This window comes from Haliaeetus albicilla, chromosome 5 (genome assembly GCF_947461875.1).
Source record: "Haliaeetus albicilla chromosome 5, bHalAlb1.1, whole genome shotgun sequence".
Lineage (NCBI taxonomy): Eukaryota > Metazoa > Chordata > Aves > Accipitriformes > Accipitridae > Haliaeetus > Haliaeetus albicilla.
Window position 1 is genome coordinate 6,981,719 of NC_091487.1, and position 16,132 is coordinate 6,997,850.

The 16,132-nt window shown below is 40.5% G+C and overlaps 2 protein-coding genes across 6 annotated transcripts in view; one reads left to right on the forward strand and one right to left on the reverse strand.

Moving 5' to 3' along the window:
* The window catches only part of PCNX4 (pecanex 4), a 16,211-nt gene extending 7,352 nt beyond the window's left edge, over positions 1 to 8,859 (forward strand). For all 4 annotated transcript variants that reach the window (XM_069783193.1, XM_069783195.1, XM_069783194.1 and 1 more), the window contains 7 exons: positions 420 to 520; positions 667 to 789; positions 1,054 to 1,417; positions 4,206 to 4,309; positions 4,783 to 5,819; positions 6,382 to 6,568; positions 6,935 to 8,859. In XM_069783193.1, the coding sequence (XP_069639294.1) occupies positions 420 to 520; positions 667 to 789; positions 1,054 to 1,417; positions 4,206 to 4,309; positions 4,783 to 5,819; positions 6,382 to 6,568; positions 6,935 to 7,186 (2,168 nt within the window). In that variant the 3' untranslated portion in view covers positions 7,187 to 8,859. The remainder of the gene's footprint in view (positions 1 to 419; positions 521 to 666; positions 790 to 1,053; positions 1,418 to 4,205; positions 4,310 to 4,782; positions 5,820 to 6,381; positions 6,569 to 6,934) is intronic.
* A 2,914-nt stretch (positions 8,860 to 11,773) lies between these two features.
* DHRS7 (dehydrogenase/reductase 7) overlaps positions 11,774 to 16,132 on the reverse strand; it is a 37,816-nt gene continuing 33,457 nt past the window's right edge. For both annotated transcript variants that reach the window (XM_069783198.1, XM_069783199.1), the window contains exons 5-7: positions 14,394 to 14,516; positions 12,722 to 12,937; positions 11,774 to 11,981 (exon numbers count right to left, since the gene is read on the reverse strand). In XM_069783198.1, coding sequence (XP_069639299.1) covers positions 11,946 to 11,981; positions 12,722 to 12,937; positions 14,394 to 14,516 — 375 coding nt within the window. In that variant the 3' untranslated portion in view covers positions 11,774 to 11,945. The remainder of the gene's footprint in view (positions 11,982 to 12,721; positions 12,938 to 14,393; positions 14,517 to 16,132) is intronic.

Genomic DNA, 16,132 nt, shown 5'->3' on the forward strand with positions numbered 1-16,132 from the left:
AGTCTCCTTTCTGGTAGGTTAGGGACAAATGTATCTACTTTGGGGGAACCAAAATTTGATCTAAATTATTTAATTTTGTAAAGAAGCATCAGTTTGGGGAAGTGGATTGATGAGTGCTATTCCCATGTTTATTTTTTCTTATTTGAGTATTCCCATTCTCTTGGGGAAACAAACAAACAACAAAAAAGTAATAGCAAATAACAACTAAGCATCGACATAAATGTTTGCCATCTTGGGCCATTACTGCAAATACACTGGTTGATATCCTGAAAGTGTAATACAAAGAGGAGTTTGTAATAATGAAGGGAAGAGTTCTCCTTTTACTCCAAAATTTCCATTCTGCAATAAGACTGCTTACCTCTGTAGACTTTAATTATGTTTTTGAAAGGAAATCAATGTTTCTTTTATTTCAATTACAGTGTCTCCGTTTGCTATGATAGCATTCCTGTCACTAGACCGTTCACTACAAAATCTTCCTTCTGTGTCTGTTTGCATTGGATTCACAAGAATATTTAGGATGGTAATTTGAATTTTAAATATGTTAGCCTAAGAAACTCTTCTACATGATTTAAGTATTAAGGTGACTTGGAAGAAATATTCCAGGTCATGAAAGCAGAGATGGATAAATAAATTTTTAAATGTATGTCTAACATATCTCTATTTTAGGTCTGGCAGAATACAGAAAACGCCCTACTGGACATAGTGGTTGTGTCAATAGCACAAGTGTGGGTGTTTAATCCAGACCTCTGGTGGAACAGGAGCCTTGATACAGGGATCAGACTCTTGCTGGTAATTGTCATAATGTAAATTTAAGCAGATAGTTGTCACTTAAAGTCTTTGTTTCCTTGCCCTCCCCTATTAGAGAATTACAGAGTCCAAGGACCTAGCAAATAGAAGCTAAAAAACTGTGTACTAAGATATACACTCTAATACCAGTCAGTGATAATCACACTTCATTTTCTTAAAATCCTTGTAGATAAGGCAGCTTTGGCAGTGCTGAATATGATATGATACAGGATACAAATAAACGTGCTTGTTGTATGTATCTTGCAGGTTGGTATCCTACGTGATCGAGTGCTTCAGTTTGTCTCAAAGTTGCAGTTTGCCATAGCTATTCTTTTGACATCGTGGACAGAGAAAAAACAACGTCGTAAATCTACCGCCACCTTAATCACACTCAATGTCGTTTTCTTCCCAATCCTGCTGACCTTCATCGCCATCTCTGCGCTCCTTTCTTCTCCCTTGCTGCCGCTCTTCACGCTACCGGTATTTTTGGTTGGGTTTCCCAGGCCTGTCCGAAGCTGGCCAGGACCTGTGGGCGCTACAGCGTGTGTTTGCTCCGATACCGTGTACTACCAGCAGATGGTTCCAAGTCTGGCTCTTGCTCTGCAGTCTGCAGTAGCAGCCGGTAGCCTAGGTAGGTACAGTGAAGGAATGTAGGTACAGTGAAGGAATGTAGCTAAATGGTTTAGGAAACACGATTTTGCTGGAGAACAGGAGAATCATAGCATCTGATTTAAACCATCTTTCACGACATAGGTTAAATCTGATATTCAGAGATTGTTCAATTAAGGGAAAAGTGATTACTTTTATCCTTCTCTTACATCTCTACTTCTTATGTTCTTGTAAGAAAATAATTCTGGTTTGTTATCTTTAAAATAAGGAGAAACTAAATGGTGATGAAACAGTATCAATCCTAATCTTTTTATACTGAACAAAAAAGGATGGTATGTATTCAGCCCACCTAACTGGAAGTAATAAATTGATGAGTTCTCTTGACAGTCAGTGGGGAGAAGGAGGTGTGTCAAACTGCTCTTTGTGGTTGTATATGTGTCTTTCTCTGCATCAATCCCATTACTCAGGATCCAGAAGGTGAGTTTGCTAATTTGGCTATGTTAATTAGGTATGGTGAATATGGACTGGATGTTTGTAAAATACTTGATATAGCCTAACTACCAGTAAACAGTTGAGAACAGAACCACCTGATAAGACTTAACGGCGTATCTTGTGCAGGTAGTCAGGGCAGGGTTGTAACAGGGCTTGTGGTCTTAAAACCTGTGAAAGACATCATGATGGGTATTTCACAGAATTATATAAACAGAGGTGAAGAAATGCCAAGTCTTTTTCCCAGCTGGAGACAGAATAAGTGTTAAAATTGCAAGCTTGTTTTCTTGAGAAGCAGTCTTTGTGTAACCTAAATAATCAAGACTGTTGTCCTTAGACAAGAGGCAAATATTTACATAAGCCTGTTAGAAAATAGCTTATGACTAGAAAAAAATAGGCTAATATTTAAAGACAGTGGAAGTTAACCTTAATCACACTTTTCTGAAAACTATATGCAAGTGCTTTACTAGGAAACATTTGCTGCACTTTTAGTACTGGTGTAGAGAGAGGTATTAAAAAAATAAAACTAGGAAGCTTTTTTTTCCCCTAAAGGAGAGACAATTCAGTTTGTTTACTGCATTCAGCCTATGTGTGTTTTATATATATATAAAATAAACATATATAATATAAATATATCTATTATATAATATAAATATATCTATCTGATATATATCTGTTGTATCTATCTCATGTATAATATGTACAGATATAAAAATGTTTCCCCATTGCCATCATGACTGTGGTGGCATGTATGCCTCAGATTAAATAATTTAAAACACTAATCTTGAGGGGGAGAAAAGTCTCTTCTTTAATGGGAAAATCTGTGAATGAATGTCTTCAAGCAAGAAAAAATGTGATGTTCTCAGATGACTTCAAAATGAAGAGGTACCACTTTGTGTGTCTCTATTTTAATTTAAAACCATACTTTTTTTCTGTGTAAAGGAGTTTTAGTAGCTTTAACAGCTAGCAAGAAAAAAATTAAAATCTTTGCAAAATGTTAGCAAGAAAATGCACTTCATTAGCTCAGTGGGATAGAAAAGGTTACTTAAATTTTAACTACAGCTTAATGGTTGGTTTCACTGATTTCATCTTACAACATTCTAAAACTAAAATTCTCTGTGCAGGTAAGTAGTCACTTGGATGTGAGTGACAGCAGAAGCAGGTCATAAACTGGCAGCCAAAGTCATGCTAAAGAACAGCACCATTGTATTGGAGAAGTTGACAGTAGGCTATAACTTCAAAGAAATATAGTATAACTACCAGTTGCTAGGAAGTTTGGCATTGCACTTTTTATTGAAATAGGTAGAAAAGAGAAAAAGCACCTTTTTTTAGGGGGGGGAACGTGTCATCTAATTTTTACAGTGAAAGCCAGATTGTGTGATTTTTGAGCACTAATTACTTTGATGTGTGATCTGAAGTTGTTCGCAACTTGATTTTTCAAATTCCAGTTTATTTTGTGTGGCTTTATTTTTGGTGATGTCAAACTTAATACAGTGGGATCAGATTTATTCCCCCCTGACAGACACGCAGAGGTATTTCAGGAAGACTACAGATGGTTTTCACTGTATCTACTGTTAATGTTTAATGCATATGATGCTGATTCACAAATCTTTAAACATGAGCAGGTGCTCTTGCTCTGCCTCTATTTATGTATCTGTAAAATGGGTGTGATTATGTCATTGGTAAGCTGACACTGGAGCGGAATCATTTACGCTCTGGATTTCACATCCTAGAGGGATATTTTCTAACCATTCTGGAATACAGACAAGTCAATTTAGGAACTGGTAGCGTAGGTAAAAAATCCTGTTGAGTTACATTTTTATTTCTCTCATAACAAATAAACTTTGTACTCCACAGCAAACAGGGCCATTAAGATACTCATGTGCTACATGATGATTCTTTAATGTATTCGGCAGTCATAAGAATTTTAGATCTCCAGGTGACATCAGTGGGAACTGTGCGGTTGGAAATGCAGCCAAAGATGATCTTTAATAATGAAAGTTGTCTCTACAAAGGGAATTGAGGGTGGGGTTGCTTAACCCTGGTCCAGTATGAATATTGTAGTCCTGCAGTTTTGTGAGGTTTTCCCGTTTTTCATCAGCTTTTTCAAAGATAGCACTACAATTTCAATATCTAGATTTGCAGATAGTTTCTTTAAAATTCTAGGGTACTAGTTAGCCAGTTTTAACTGATTTTGATGCCAATGCAGAAATATTTTATGTTTGCTGTTGAATTCTCAGTTGGCATGTAGAAAATGTTTTCATCAATATAATACTACAGTAACACCATTGGTTTTGTTTTGGGTTTTTTTTCATGTCTAGGTCTCTCTCTACCTGGATCACATTACTTGTGCCGTTTTCAGGACAGACTGATGTGGATATTGGTGCTAGAAAAAGGCTTCACTTACTGTGGTGTTAACATTAAGGTAACTGCATGCTGAGGACTGACATTAACGTTTTGAACTCATGCAAACATTTTGCTGTGTAACATTTTGGCAATGTAACTAATTTACCTGATATTACAGTCAATTTTTTAAGATGAGTGTTATTACTATATTAACTAGTCTTGCAACTGACATGTAGCAGGTGTGAAATTTTTTTATCATCTAGCTTGTGACACAACATCTTTAATAAGCTGGCTAATAAGATCTATATGAGGTAAAGATTTTTTCTGTTTGTTTGTTTTGTTTAAGACATTGATCTGTGTCTAATGTTGTAGTGTGTGCTTTGCTATTACTATTATCTCCAGTTAGATTTGTAGGTTCAGTTGTGGAATTCTTGACAATGGAACATATCTTTATTTGTTCAGAAAAATTTTGTTGCAAGAAAACAGCTTGCTAGCATTTAAGGATATGTGCTGGGGAAGACTAAACCCAAATTGTTTTCATTTATGTTTTAGGGGCTAGAATTGCAGGAAACATCCTGTCATGCTGCTGAAGCTCACAGAGTTGATGAAATTTTTGAAATGGCCTTCGAACATCAGGAGCACACAAAGATTCTCTCTCCTAATCACCATTTTGGACACATTTTGACTCCTTGTACTGTTCTACCTGTACGGCTGTATTCTGATGCCAGAAACGTGTTATCTGGAATAATTGACTCTCATGAGAATTTAAAGCATCTGAAAGATGATTTCATTAAAGTGCTTGTATGGATGCTTGTCCAATATTGTTATAAAAAATCAAAAACTTGGGAAAGCCCAGGCAATGCCGACACAAACAAAAAAAGATCATTTCCAGAAAATCAGCATAGCGGTGCAGTAGAAAGATCCAAGCCTCTGAGGGAAGAAGATAGCTTTAGTGTTGATACAATTGAGGACTGGACTGATGATAGTGACATTTTTGATCTTGAACCCAGTGGCAGAATGAAAGACAGAAAGGAACCTGGGCAGTTGGGAACTACACCAAAAGTACATCTGTCTATTCCAGGATCTGTAGAAACACAGAGCCAAGAAGTCCCACAAGAAATGTCACCAGAAGATAAATTATACAGGGCTGTTGTGCTTGGGCTTCCCGCAGTAGACAAAGGGAAACAGCAAGAAGTTTTACCTCAGGTTGAATTTAGTTGCTCTTACTCAGAGCTATTGAGCATCCCTGAAGATTGGAGAACAGCCCCAGTGCCTTCTTCCAAAGTCAATGAAATGAGGCAGAGGTTTCCAGAAGAATGGTACCATTTCATTTTGAGTCAACTGGACTTTTTTCATCTGAAGGAAAAACCTTCCAACTTACTTGAAGATCTTATGAAAGATAAAGCTTTGAAAGACTTATACATCCATGGAGTATTGTCGTGTTGTTTTGGTCTGTTTGGACTGGATAACGCCGTGCCTGCCCCGAGCCATGTGTTTAGAGCGTACACTGGTGGTATTCCATGGTCTGTTGGTTTGGACTGGCTAACCAGCAAACCGGAGCTATTCCAACTTGCGTTAAAAGCATTCAGGTAAAAGAAAAACATTCCCTCAGATTATAAAAATGATATAGAGAGTCCTGTGCTTTGAAAGTATCACTTCACTAAGAGTAGTTCATGTTAAAACCTTACCAGTTAAATATATTTGTAGCTTCTTCCTACATAAATATTGCCTGTAACCCCAGGCAGTGAAGAGGGTGATACAAAGATTCCTTCCTTCTTCCCTTCTCCACAGCAGCTGTCTCCAGCACGGGCAATCTGCTGTGTTAAGTACGGAAAAAACAACCCATTTTCGTTGTCCCCATAATCTAAGAGAATTGTGATGGAGTTAGATGTTTGGCACTTTCCATTAGCAGGCAGCTCGAACAGTGTTTGAGGTGAATGAAGGATGTTTAAGCTAATGTGTTTTGCATCTGGGTGAGCTAAAAGCATACCTATACTAACTTCTAGTGACTCAGCTGACAAGCAGTAACTTACAAAGTTGCTAGTTCTTGGTAACATTTCATGGTGCCTTCCTGCCTTCTGTAGCCTGAAGAGGCTTTCTTCCTCTGTCTTTCACTGCACTAGTTACTGTACGGCTTTTTGTACCTTTCAGATACACTTTTAAACTTATGGTTGACAAAGCAAGCCTGGGTCCAGTTGAGAACTTCAAAGAGCTGGTTAACTACCTGGAAGAATATGAAAATGATTGGTACATTGGACTGGTATCAGATCTTGAGTGGCAGCAAGCAGTTCTTCAGGAAAAGCCATACCTTTTTTCCCTGGGGCATGACCCAAACATGGTAAGAAGAAAAATTACTAGTAAGCAAGGTCAAAGTTTGGTTTTCTTTTCCAGTGCTTTTTTTTTTTTTTCCTTTTAATTGTGTTCCAAAACATGAAGGCTGTGCAAACAAAGTTTACATTTATGCTAGAGAGGAGCTGACATCACTGTTGTTGAAAATCACACTGCATTGTTCTTCAGATACAGCAATATTTCCTAATTATCTTCCTAGAAGGAAGAATTGAACTGAGGAGACTAGTTTATACACTTTGCCATTTTTAAAGGGATGATAGTCATAGTACGTAGCCCCATTCAGTGCTTTGTAACCAAATGCTTGTGTATCTTCTTGGAGAATGTACTGAACATTTTGATCTGTTTGTTCTTAAAGGGAATTTACACTGGGCGAGTCCTCACTCTTCAGGAATTGTTAGTACAAGTGGGAAAACTTAATGACGAAGCTGTCCGAGGTCAGTGGGCAAATCTGTCCTGGGAGCTGCTGTACGCTACAAATGATGATGAAGAACGCTACAGCATCCAGGCACACCCTGTTCTTCTGCGAAACCTTACTGTGCAAGCTGCGGACCCACCTCTTGGCTACCCTGTTTATTCATCTGAACTTCTGCATCTGCCTTTGTTCTAGAATGTCGGTAGCACTGCTTTTTGGGGGGTTTTTTGTACTTTCCATCTGTATGTTTGGAATCAAATGTTCATGCTACATTTATACACTACAAATAAGATTTTACTCTCAAAATGGCGTTGGATGGCAGTGCCAAGCCAGCGTACGTAATTTGCACAGAAATGGTGCTAGCCAGAACCTTCAGCAGGCAGGAAGTTTTGAACTGTTTTCTTGCTGCTGGAACATGTGGGACACCATTGCCTGTGTGGCTGATGAGCCAGAGATGCTGAAATTCTCTTCTCCAGTTTAGAGAAGAGCAGCAGAATTCTGATCATTAACTGGTTTTGGTGCATTCTGATTTTTTTTTTGATTTTTTTTTTTTTTTTCTTGGACAGGTGACTTGCACTGACAGTCAGGTTACAGCTCACTGTAGTACCGTCAACCGCAGAGTTGGTAACCAAAGTGTACATATGACTATTTATATGATTTTTTTTTTATTCTGGCATTTTGTATTGGACTGAGTTCAGTTTTAGCATTTGTTATAATATATGACTTTCGCTGATCTTCCTTAGTTGTAGTAAGTTATCGGCTATGCTTTAACAAAGTAAGTTGTAAGGGATGATTTTTACCAAAATACTTGTTTTGGGGGCAAAGAGAATTTATATAAAACAGTATGCATTCTGACACATTAATAACCTGTGTGACCTCCTGATGAAAGAAGTAAACGTGTAATTCGGGGAGAGAAGGAATTTGAGTCCAAATGGATTAATTTTATCTCCTTCTTCCACTATCCATGTATTTTTTTATATATCTATATATATTGTTGTTTGCAGCCTATGTCCACATCACTAACCAGTCTTCCACAAATACAGTGAGAGCTTGATGGGGAGGGGGTCAGAAATCCAGCTGCCTGTGCCAGAAGTAGTTTATTTTTTTTAACCTTACCACAGGTTAGAACAAAATTTGGCAATTGGTTTGTAATATTACAGGTCTCCTTGAAAACAGGTCTGGGTCATCTCTCCAGTGGCTTGTTTATCTTGTTCATTACCACCAGTCATGACCACATAAAGGTGTTTTCTCTGTAGAGCAGTAGTTACAGTGTAGTTACTGCTGGCATGTGCCGAGCAGCGTGTAGGTAATTGTCTGTCTTTAACCTGCAGAATCAATTTAAATGAGATCTGCTCCGTAACTGAATTAGTACAGGTTTAGAACACCCAGTGCTGTATAACTTGGAGCATGTTTACAGCTTTTACTCCTCTAAGACCTTTTTGTATTAGGTAAAATTTGTCACAGGACTGCGTACTGTGTACTTGGCTATTAACTGTTTCTTTTGATCTGTAACCATAATGATTTTAAAGAAATATGCAAACCTTGTAGTGGAATTCAGAAGTGGTAAGGAAACACCTGTCAAACTCCGTGGTCTAACACTCTAACATGCAGGATGAAATTCACGCAGAACATTAATGGAAGCACCTTTTAGAAGGGGGTTGTTTGGTGTGCAGGAGCATAAATAACAAGTGCTGATAACCTAAAATCACCTTGCTTGGCCATGAACTGCATCTGGAAGTACAGAATCACGGGAACAGATCTGGGAGGGCTTTTAGAGAGCACCTATTTCAGCTCCCTCTCAAAAGGAACCACTCCTGGCAAATGTTTAATCTGCTTTAAAACTTTTAATACCAGGAGTATCATGAACTCGTCAAGTAGTTCGCTCCAGTTCTTTGCTGTTCTTGCAGCAGTTAGATTTGGGAAAAACCCCAACTTTCCAATTAAACCTTCCTGCCTCATTGTAAGCCTCTTACTACTTGTCTTCTGTCTATAGAAAATTTAATTACCTTTTTTTTGCAGCATCAGTCTTTTATTTGAAGATGGCTGTAATTTCTGCCCTCATTCTTTGTCTTCTGTAAACTGAATAAACTAGTTGAGAAAAAACGGAAGAGAGCTGTGATCCTTTTCTCTTGCTTTCCTCTGGTTCTCTCCATCTGGTACCCAGCTGCCTTGAAAAGGGTTGCTGGTAACTGGCCCTGGTGTTCCAGCAGAGATCCCGATTGGTACCAGATGGAGGAACAGAATTAGTGATGTGCAGAATTCCTGTTTGTGCACAGGAATGTGGAGTTGGGCTCTAACGTGTTGTAACATCCTGTCCCCTGCTATCACAGGCAGCATGTCCTACAGCCTCTTATTCATTCATATACAGAGCCAGTTCGTGCGTTCCAGTATGTTTTGCAACAGTATGACCCCGATTCATGTTATGATTTTTCTGTAACCCTCTTTAGATTCTTTTTTTGGCAGAAACATGAGTTACAGCCTCTTGTTCTGTATCACAAATTTGTGCAGCTGAGTACCCCTGTTAAGTGCGTTGTTTTGTTTGCGTGCTCTTGAACTGTGCCCTGTTTGTTTTGGAGCATTTCTCTGATTTATCAGGAATTTAGAGCACCTTCCAGCCTGGTCTTGTCTGCAGCTCTCATAAGCATAGAATACACGCTGCTATTTGGATTACTGATGGAGTACTAGTACCAGACTGAGTATCTAGGACTGAGCTTACGACAAGCCACCCCACCATTTTCCCATGTGACCACTGAGAACTGCTGTTTTCTAACCAGGTATGTGCATCCACTTTACTTAATTCTTACCAACACCCACTTGCTTTACAGATTGCGATGTTCATCACACAAAGGTAAGCATAAGACACCTTCATCATGGCTTTGGAGAACCTTTATTTAACGAGATCAGTTTTAAAGAGTTTTAAATCCTTACTAGAGGATTTCCACCCCCTTTTTTTGAGCATTTACCAGATATTAAGTCCTGGAGACTGCCTCTGTCCCATTCATGTACCATACAGGAATTGGTTTAATGCAACAAGGCATTAGGGAAATGAAGTTTTCAAATGGCAAATGCTTTGTCCTTTTTGGAAAACTTCTGCTTTTGCCATTTTTCTTGAACATCAGCTTCCTCTCTGCAAGAGGCAATTTCATCACCACCTGGTCCTTGTCATTGCTACTGTGACTCCTTCCATGCTGTTCCTTCTCATGCTGCCATGAAAGTGGGTCCGCATTTACACGTCTAGCAGCAACTGTCCTTAGCTCAAGCAAGAGCAGTGAACTCCTCTTTGAGCAAAGGCTTACACTTTTTGGTAGAGAAAAAGCAGAGACACCTGTGTGTAAACTGAGAGCAAGCCTTCTGCTGTGTACAATACTGCCAAATCTTCTGTGGATTAGAGGATGGAAGCTAAAGCATCCTGTGAACATCATCTGCACATGTGTTGTATTACGAGTTGCTGCATTTTGTCATGCAGACTTATTGCTGCCTCTTTAGCACGTTTCACAAACCGCAGTATGGGAACTGATGCGTTAGCAAGTGAAATGAACCTTCCGTTCTTCCAGGACAGCATGAGAGGAGACACTTGTCATTTGACTAGTCTTTTTTTTTTTTTTTTCCCCCTAGACAGTAGTTTCCATCTTTGTTAAATGCCATGTGCCATGTTAAAAACTTCACTCTTCGCAAAGAATCAGCCATGGCTGGGAAGTTTCAATAATTTATAAATGGGTTGTTACTCTTTTATGATGTAAGATGATATAAGAATTTTTCTTACCTGGATAGTGTGTGGCCTGAAGTACATCCAAACATTTCTGAGGACTTTGGCAGCTGGAAGGTCACCAAGCTTGTAAGTACAGGTGAGTTACCACTACAGAGGTGCTTCTAGCTAACAGCTGAATTGGGTGGCAATGGGATGGTAATTAAAAAGTACAGCCCTCAGTTCCTCACAGCTGTTGCTGTCCAGTGCACCACCTGTACTGTTGAGATTGGCCTCTGCTTTGTATGGAAGAGCCTGTTTCTGACCGAGCTGCGACCTCGGCTTCTATTTCATGCTTAAATTACCTATAATGCAATGTCTGCCCTAATTCAGCTCTGACACTAGCACTGGTGTCTTGGCTGTAAGCAATCTGCTGTGAAAAGGATTTCTCATTAATACCATGCCCCCTCTTGCAGCTAGAGGCTGTTCTGCTACCAGACCTTCCCCTGCTCCTTGCTCCCTGATGCTCTATAAATTTAACATGTGCCAGGTTCAGAGCAAGGCTGAGTACCACCTGCGACAGGGGTTACAATTATACCATCACTCTTGCCCTTCTCTGCTGCTTCTCTATACACTGCCTGATCCTCAGACTTCACAGAACAAGCAGAAGACTGAGGACTGCAGACTCTGCAGTGGTGCTAAGAGACCTAAAGATTAAGCGCTTCTAAATGTGCCACACCATCAGGGATTTAGCCCTACATATATACATTTTGCTTTCAGGCCACCTGTACACCAAAGATGAAATATAATCTCCTTTTCCCAAAGGAGCACTTCACAAATGCAAACTATCCATCCTTACCCTTTACATCGCAAGCTTCTACTACTTGTGGGGTTGGGGGTTTTTTGTTCCAACATCCATTAGGAAGGAGAGTGAGAGAAACAGGATCCTGTGGGTATACAATTCTTACTTAGCCTGCTCACCAAGTATTTACTACTGCCATAGCAGCAGAAAAACAACAGAATGCTGCCTGACCCTCTTCTGTCTCAATTCTTCTAAGCTTAAAAATTCAGTCTATGGGTGTTTGACATGAAACAGGTATGTTTAGAAAGAGATTTTTATTTAGTCAAGTGTGTATACCTCTCGATAGATTTGTGAAGTTACATGATGACAAAGGTACAACAGATAAAAAACAGCTTTTGTTTGCAGCCACACAGTATGAAAAAAGTTTCTCAGCCTTAGCACAAGCAGGATTTTGTACACATTTGTCCTTATTTCTTCTTTCTTGAGTAAGAGGCATCAGCATCCTGGAGTGAGAGTACATTAAATCAGTATTTCCCCCCCTTATTGAAGCCCTTCACCCACACTGTTATTTTGCTTGAAACAGCCTGTGACAGTGGGCAGTTACAGTGTGGAAGTAGGAAGTTTTAAGTTGCATGTACCACACTTATTTTTGCATTTCCTGCTTTTGGAGTACTTTGACATGGGGTTTTTGTACCAGGTTCAACAAAAACACAATAGGAAAAATACCACCTGCCAAGCAGTATTGCAAGAACAGCACCGCACAGCTGTCTTCGGGGATGTAAGTGTGAGTGAAGAGCCCTGACAGACAGCAGTATTGCTTAAAGTACTCCTAGGAGGAGCTCAGATTATGTGCCTGATATAAAAACTAGACACAACCAAGGGAGAGATTTTCAACAGTCTTAATTCAAAGTTGCATTAAGTAATTTATGCGAGCGACTTCTAGCTCAGCTCTGCGTTAATGGTGAGATCTGAACGTGCAGCCCGCGTGACGAAGATCAGAGCAAGACCTTTGGCACTACAAGACACCCTGACTTCACTGTTCTGTGATGTGGCCACACTGCAGTAATTCTAGACTACCAGGCATGCAGCAACGGAGTCTGGCCTGGCATCAGCTGCTAGGGAAGTGAGGAGAGGAAAAAAGAAACAGATCCAAAATGCAATCCCAACATTCCCATGGCTAAAGAGTCTGTCAGCAGAGTAAAAAAAGCAAGCAAACAAGCAGAGGAGAGAGGAATAAACTTACCACTCCGCTCTTGAAGTTCTGTATCCTCCTCTTGCCCATTCTGTTCATCAGCCACCAAGCCCAAGTGGGTGCATACTGCCAGAGGTAGCAAACAGCCAGATAGGGGTGGTCGCTGATCCAAGCCTCCTTCAGGTCGTTGGCTGTGCTCACCAGGGTGAGCCGGACACAGCGGTCAGTTGGCATCTTGTGGGACTGATCACCGCTGTTCTCTATGGACTGGAAGGGAGAGCAAGCGAGGAGGGATTAGAACTGGATTTCTGTTTGTGAGCGACAGAGGGAGAGAAACGGCCAGGCTCTGTGCAACAGACATACTCCTCCTGGTTCCTGCACTGTGTACAAGTAGAACAACCCAGCCAGTACAGCAGCAGCTGGGGCTGGGGAACCCATCCCTCACTATCCTCTAGTTTTCAGTGTAGGAACAGTTCCCACCTTCCTTTAGCACACATGCTTAAATAAAGCACCCTTTTAATTAATGCCTTGACTGATGGGTCAAAGGTTAAAAAAGTGGATCTCCAAACTCTGTCCTGCTTCAGCATGGCTTCTGCTTTATCGTGAAGTAGATCTGTCAGAACAGGTGACCCACTCTGCAGCTGAGGGCTCCGAGAAAGGGGAACATTCCTGTTCCCAGCTGCCTACCCCATTACATGCTACAAGTTCCTCAGTAACCAAGTTAGTAGATGAGGCCACGTTCACCATTAACTTAAATATTCCTGCCAGCCCTGCTCTGTGGGCAGTCATCTCAAACAAGAGAAAAGCCAGAGGCTTCTTCAGTGGCAGGGATGTCTTACTTGAAATCTTGTCCACTTGTATCACTTAGTGAATGTAAGCCACAGCCCTGTGAATTTATATACATTTCACTCCAGCAATAACAGATTGCTCTATCAATCTGTTCTATTTCACAGAGCAAAAGCAATTCTGGTCTAGATTCAATCTTCCTCCTAGGACTTTTGCCATGCTGAAATCTGAGGAATTTGTTTTGCATGCTTTCCAGATTGCTCAGAAAGTACATCTTTTCTTTCACAAAAGTATGAAGTTTTGCAAGCCAAAATCCTTTCAGAACTCAATTCAACAACAGGAGATTCTCCACCCCCACCCATCGGTAGGTTATCCCGAGCTTTAAATTGATTGAATTTAGGATAGATTACATTTTGATGTATCATAGCAGCAATTTTTTGCCAGCTACTTTGTTAGACAGCCTTTACTAAAAGCCATTGTGCAGTTGGAAGGTTTTGCTTTTTCTCCTTGAACAATCACTAACAGGAAAAGAATGCGGGCCTTGCATCAGCTGACTCTAGTGGCTTTGCCAACAACAGCGTCAACCAAACAGGGAACATCGTGACGAGGACAAACAAAAAGCTACCTGTGCAGAAAGGATAGTATTCTGCATGCAGAATAGTGTCCAGAAAATCCTGGCCTTTCCCCCAAAACTGCAGCAGGGTGGCTGTACAGTAAATTTTACTAGACTTGGATTGTATGTGTTAGAAGAGAGAAGACATAACAATTATCAAACTTTATTTTCATTTGATACAGACTTGATACCACAAAGAATTACAAGCCTACACATAGTTCTGCACCAATCAAAGCATTTCTTGGTAAGAAGATGTTAGTGTTTGCTAGGAGGAGAAAAAGAAAAGAAAAAAAAAAAAAAATCACACCAGAACTGAGTCCTTACCTTTGCAAGATTCTCTGTAAAGACATTTTGTATAATCTTGGACTGTACAGGTCCTGGGCATATGTTGATAATACTTATCTCAGGGTAGTCAGTCAGCTCAGTCCGAAGAGAATTAAAAAAACCCTAGAAGAAAAGACTATAATGTAAGCTTTCTTTGCCATGTTTCTGCATGTAGCAAGGTTTAACTGACTACGTATCTTCATACTAATTGTATGTTGTAAAGATAACAGTATTCCACTAAAAGCAATTCCTACTACTTTCTTTGACTTTTCATGGTTAATGGCTAATTTAACATTTTATCTGCAATTATAGACATTAATATATAAATCACTGAGGAATCTATTCTTGACATCTCAAAACCACAGTAATTTCTCTAAACTACAGCCAGATTCTGCTGTCCCTGTACTGAGCATGAGCCTCACTGTTTTGGTAGTGGAAGTGCCACCAATCATAAGAACTCCAATATTGTGGAAATTGTCTTTTGCAGGTGACTTGCTCTTTGTAGCCTATGCAGCCATCTTCCCTTCTTTGGGCAGTCGTGAGTTATTCCATCAACACTGAACTGCATGAGCAGGACTAAGCAAGAGCTCTCCCAGCCCACACTCCCTTATCACTGCCTGGCAGTTTGGGATGGTGAGGAACAGAATTGACTCCCATTTTGCCTGAAGGAGACAAGCTCAAGATGTACTTCCAAGAGTCAAGGAGGTGGAAGGGTGGGTGTCTATGATAAAAAGGAAGCCAGAAACATTGCTCGGTCACTTGTGACAAAGCACCTACACCCGCTCAAATGCTGGTAGGCTTCTGGGATCCAAGTTCTACCTATAAATGGGCACCTGCCCACAGTCCTGAGTAGCCACAGAGGCACATGGCAGTAGCCACCTCTGTAGGCTACTTCAGACACCTTCCTGCAGAGAGCACCAGCTCTGGCACACTCCACTCAGATTGCTGCTTCTCTCCAAGTATTATTACAAAAGGAGCCTTGCTGACCTGAGCAAGTTGCAAGATACCAAAAGCTGAGCACTGGCCCAGTGAGCTTATGTTATCTTTGGAGATCCTGTCCACACAGTAGCCAAGCATAGGGCTGCTGAAGCTTTTTTCAGAGTGCTGTTGGAGTAGCACTGTCAACTTCATGCTATTTCATTAATGGGTTGCACAGGCTGTAAACATGAAATGCCTGTAGCCAGAAATCACAGCAAGTTCCTGTTTCTGCTCTGTGGCCATTCTGCTATGCCCCTCCATTTCAAGGGGTTTGTGTGGTCCCTCCTTCCTTTGTACTGCAGTTCCAAGCTTTTACACCATGGAAGAGGCGTAGTCTTCACCAGGAACACAGGATGGCCAGGACACTTACTCAGCTGAAATCCTGGCCAATATACACTCAGCAGAACCTCCTGAAGACCAGAATCTCACTCTCAGTCCCCTCTGGAGGCTCTATCTACTGTATATACAGGTTCTCTAATTCCAGCACTTATCTTAGATATCCAAAGGTAGGTGGTATGAAATTCTTCCACTTCCTCCCAGAAGAGAAGCTTAAAATTCCTAAGTAAGAAAAGAAAGTGCTCTCTTTTCTTTAAATTCAGGCAGGCGCAGACCCAGATTTGGGAGCAGTAAGAAACTCAAGTGCAAGAGGAAGAATCTGAGCATCTCCTGCAAGCCCAGACTGAAGCCAGCTCTGACATGGAGACACGGGGTCTGGAACAGGAACTGCTTTAAGCCATCTCTGGGCCTTTCCAGCTTAGTGA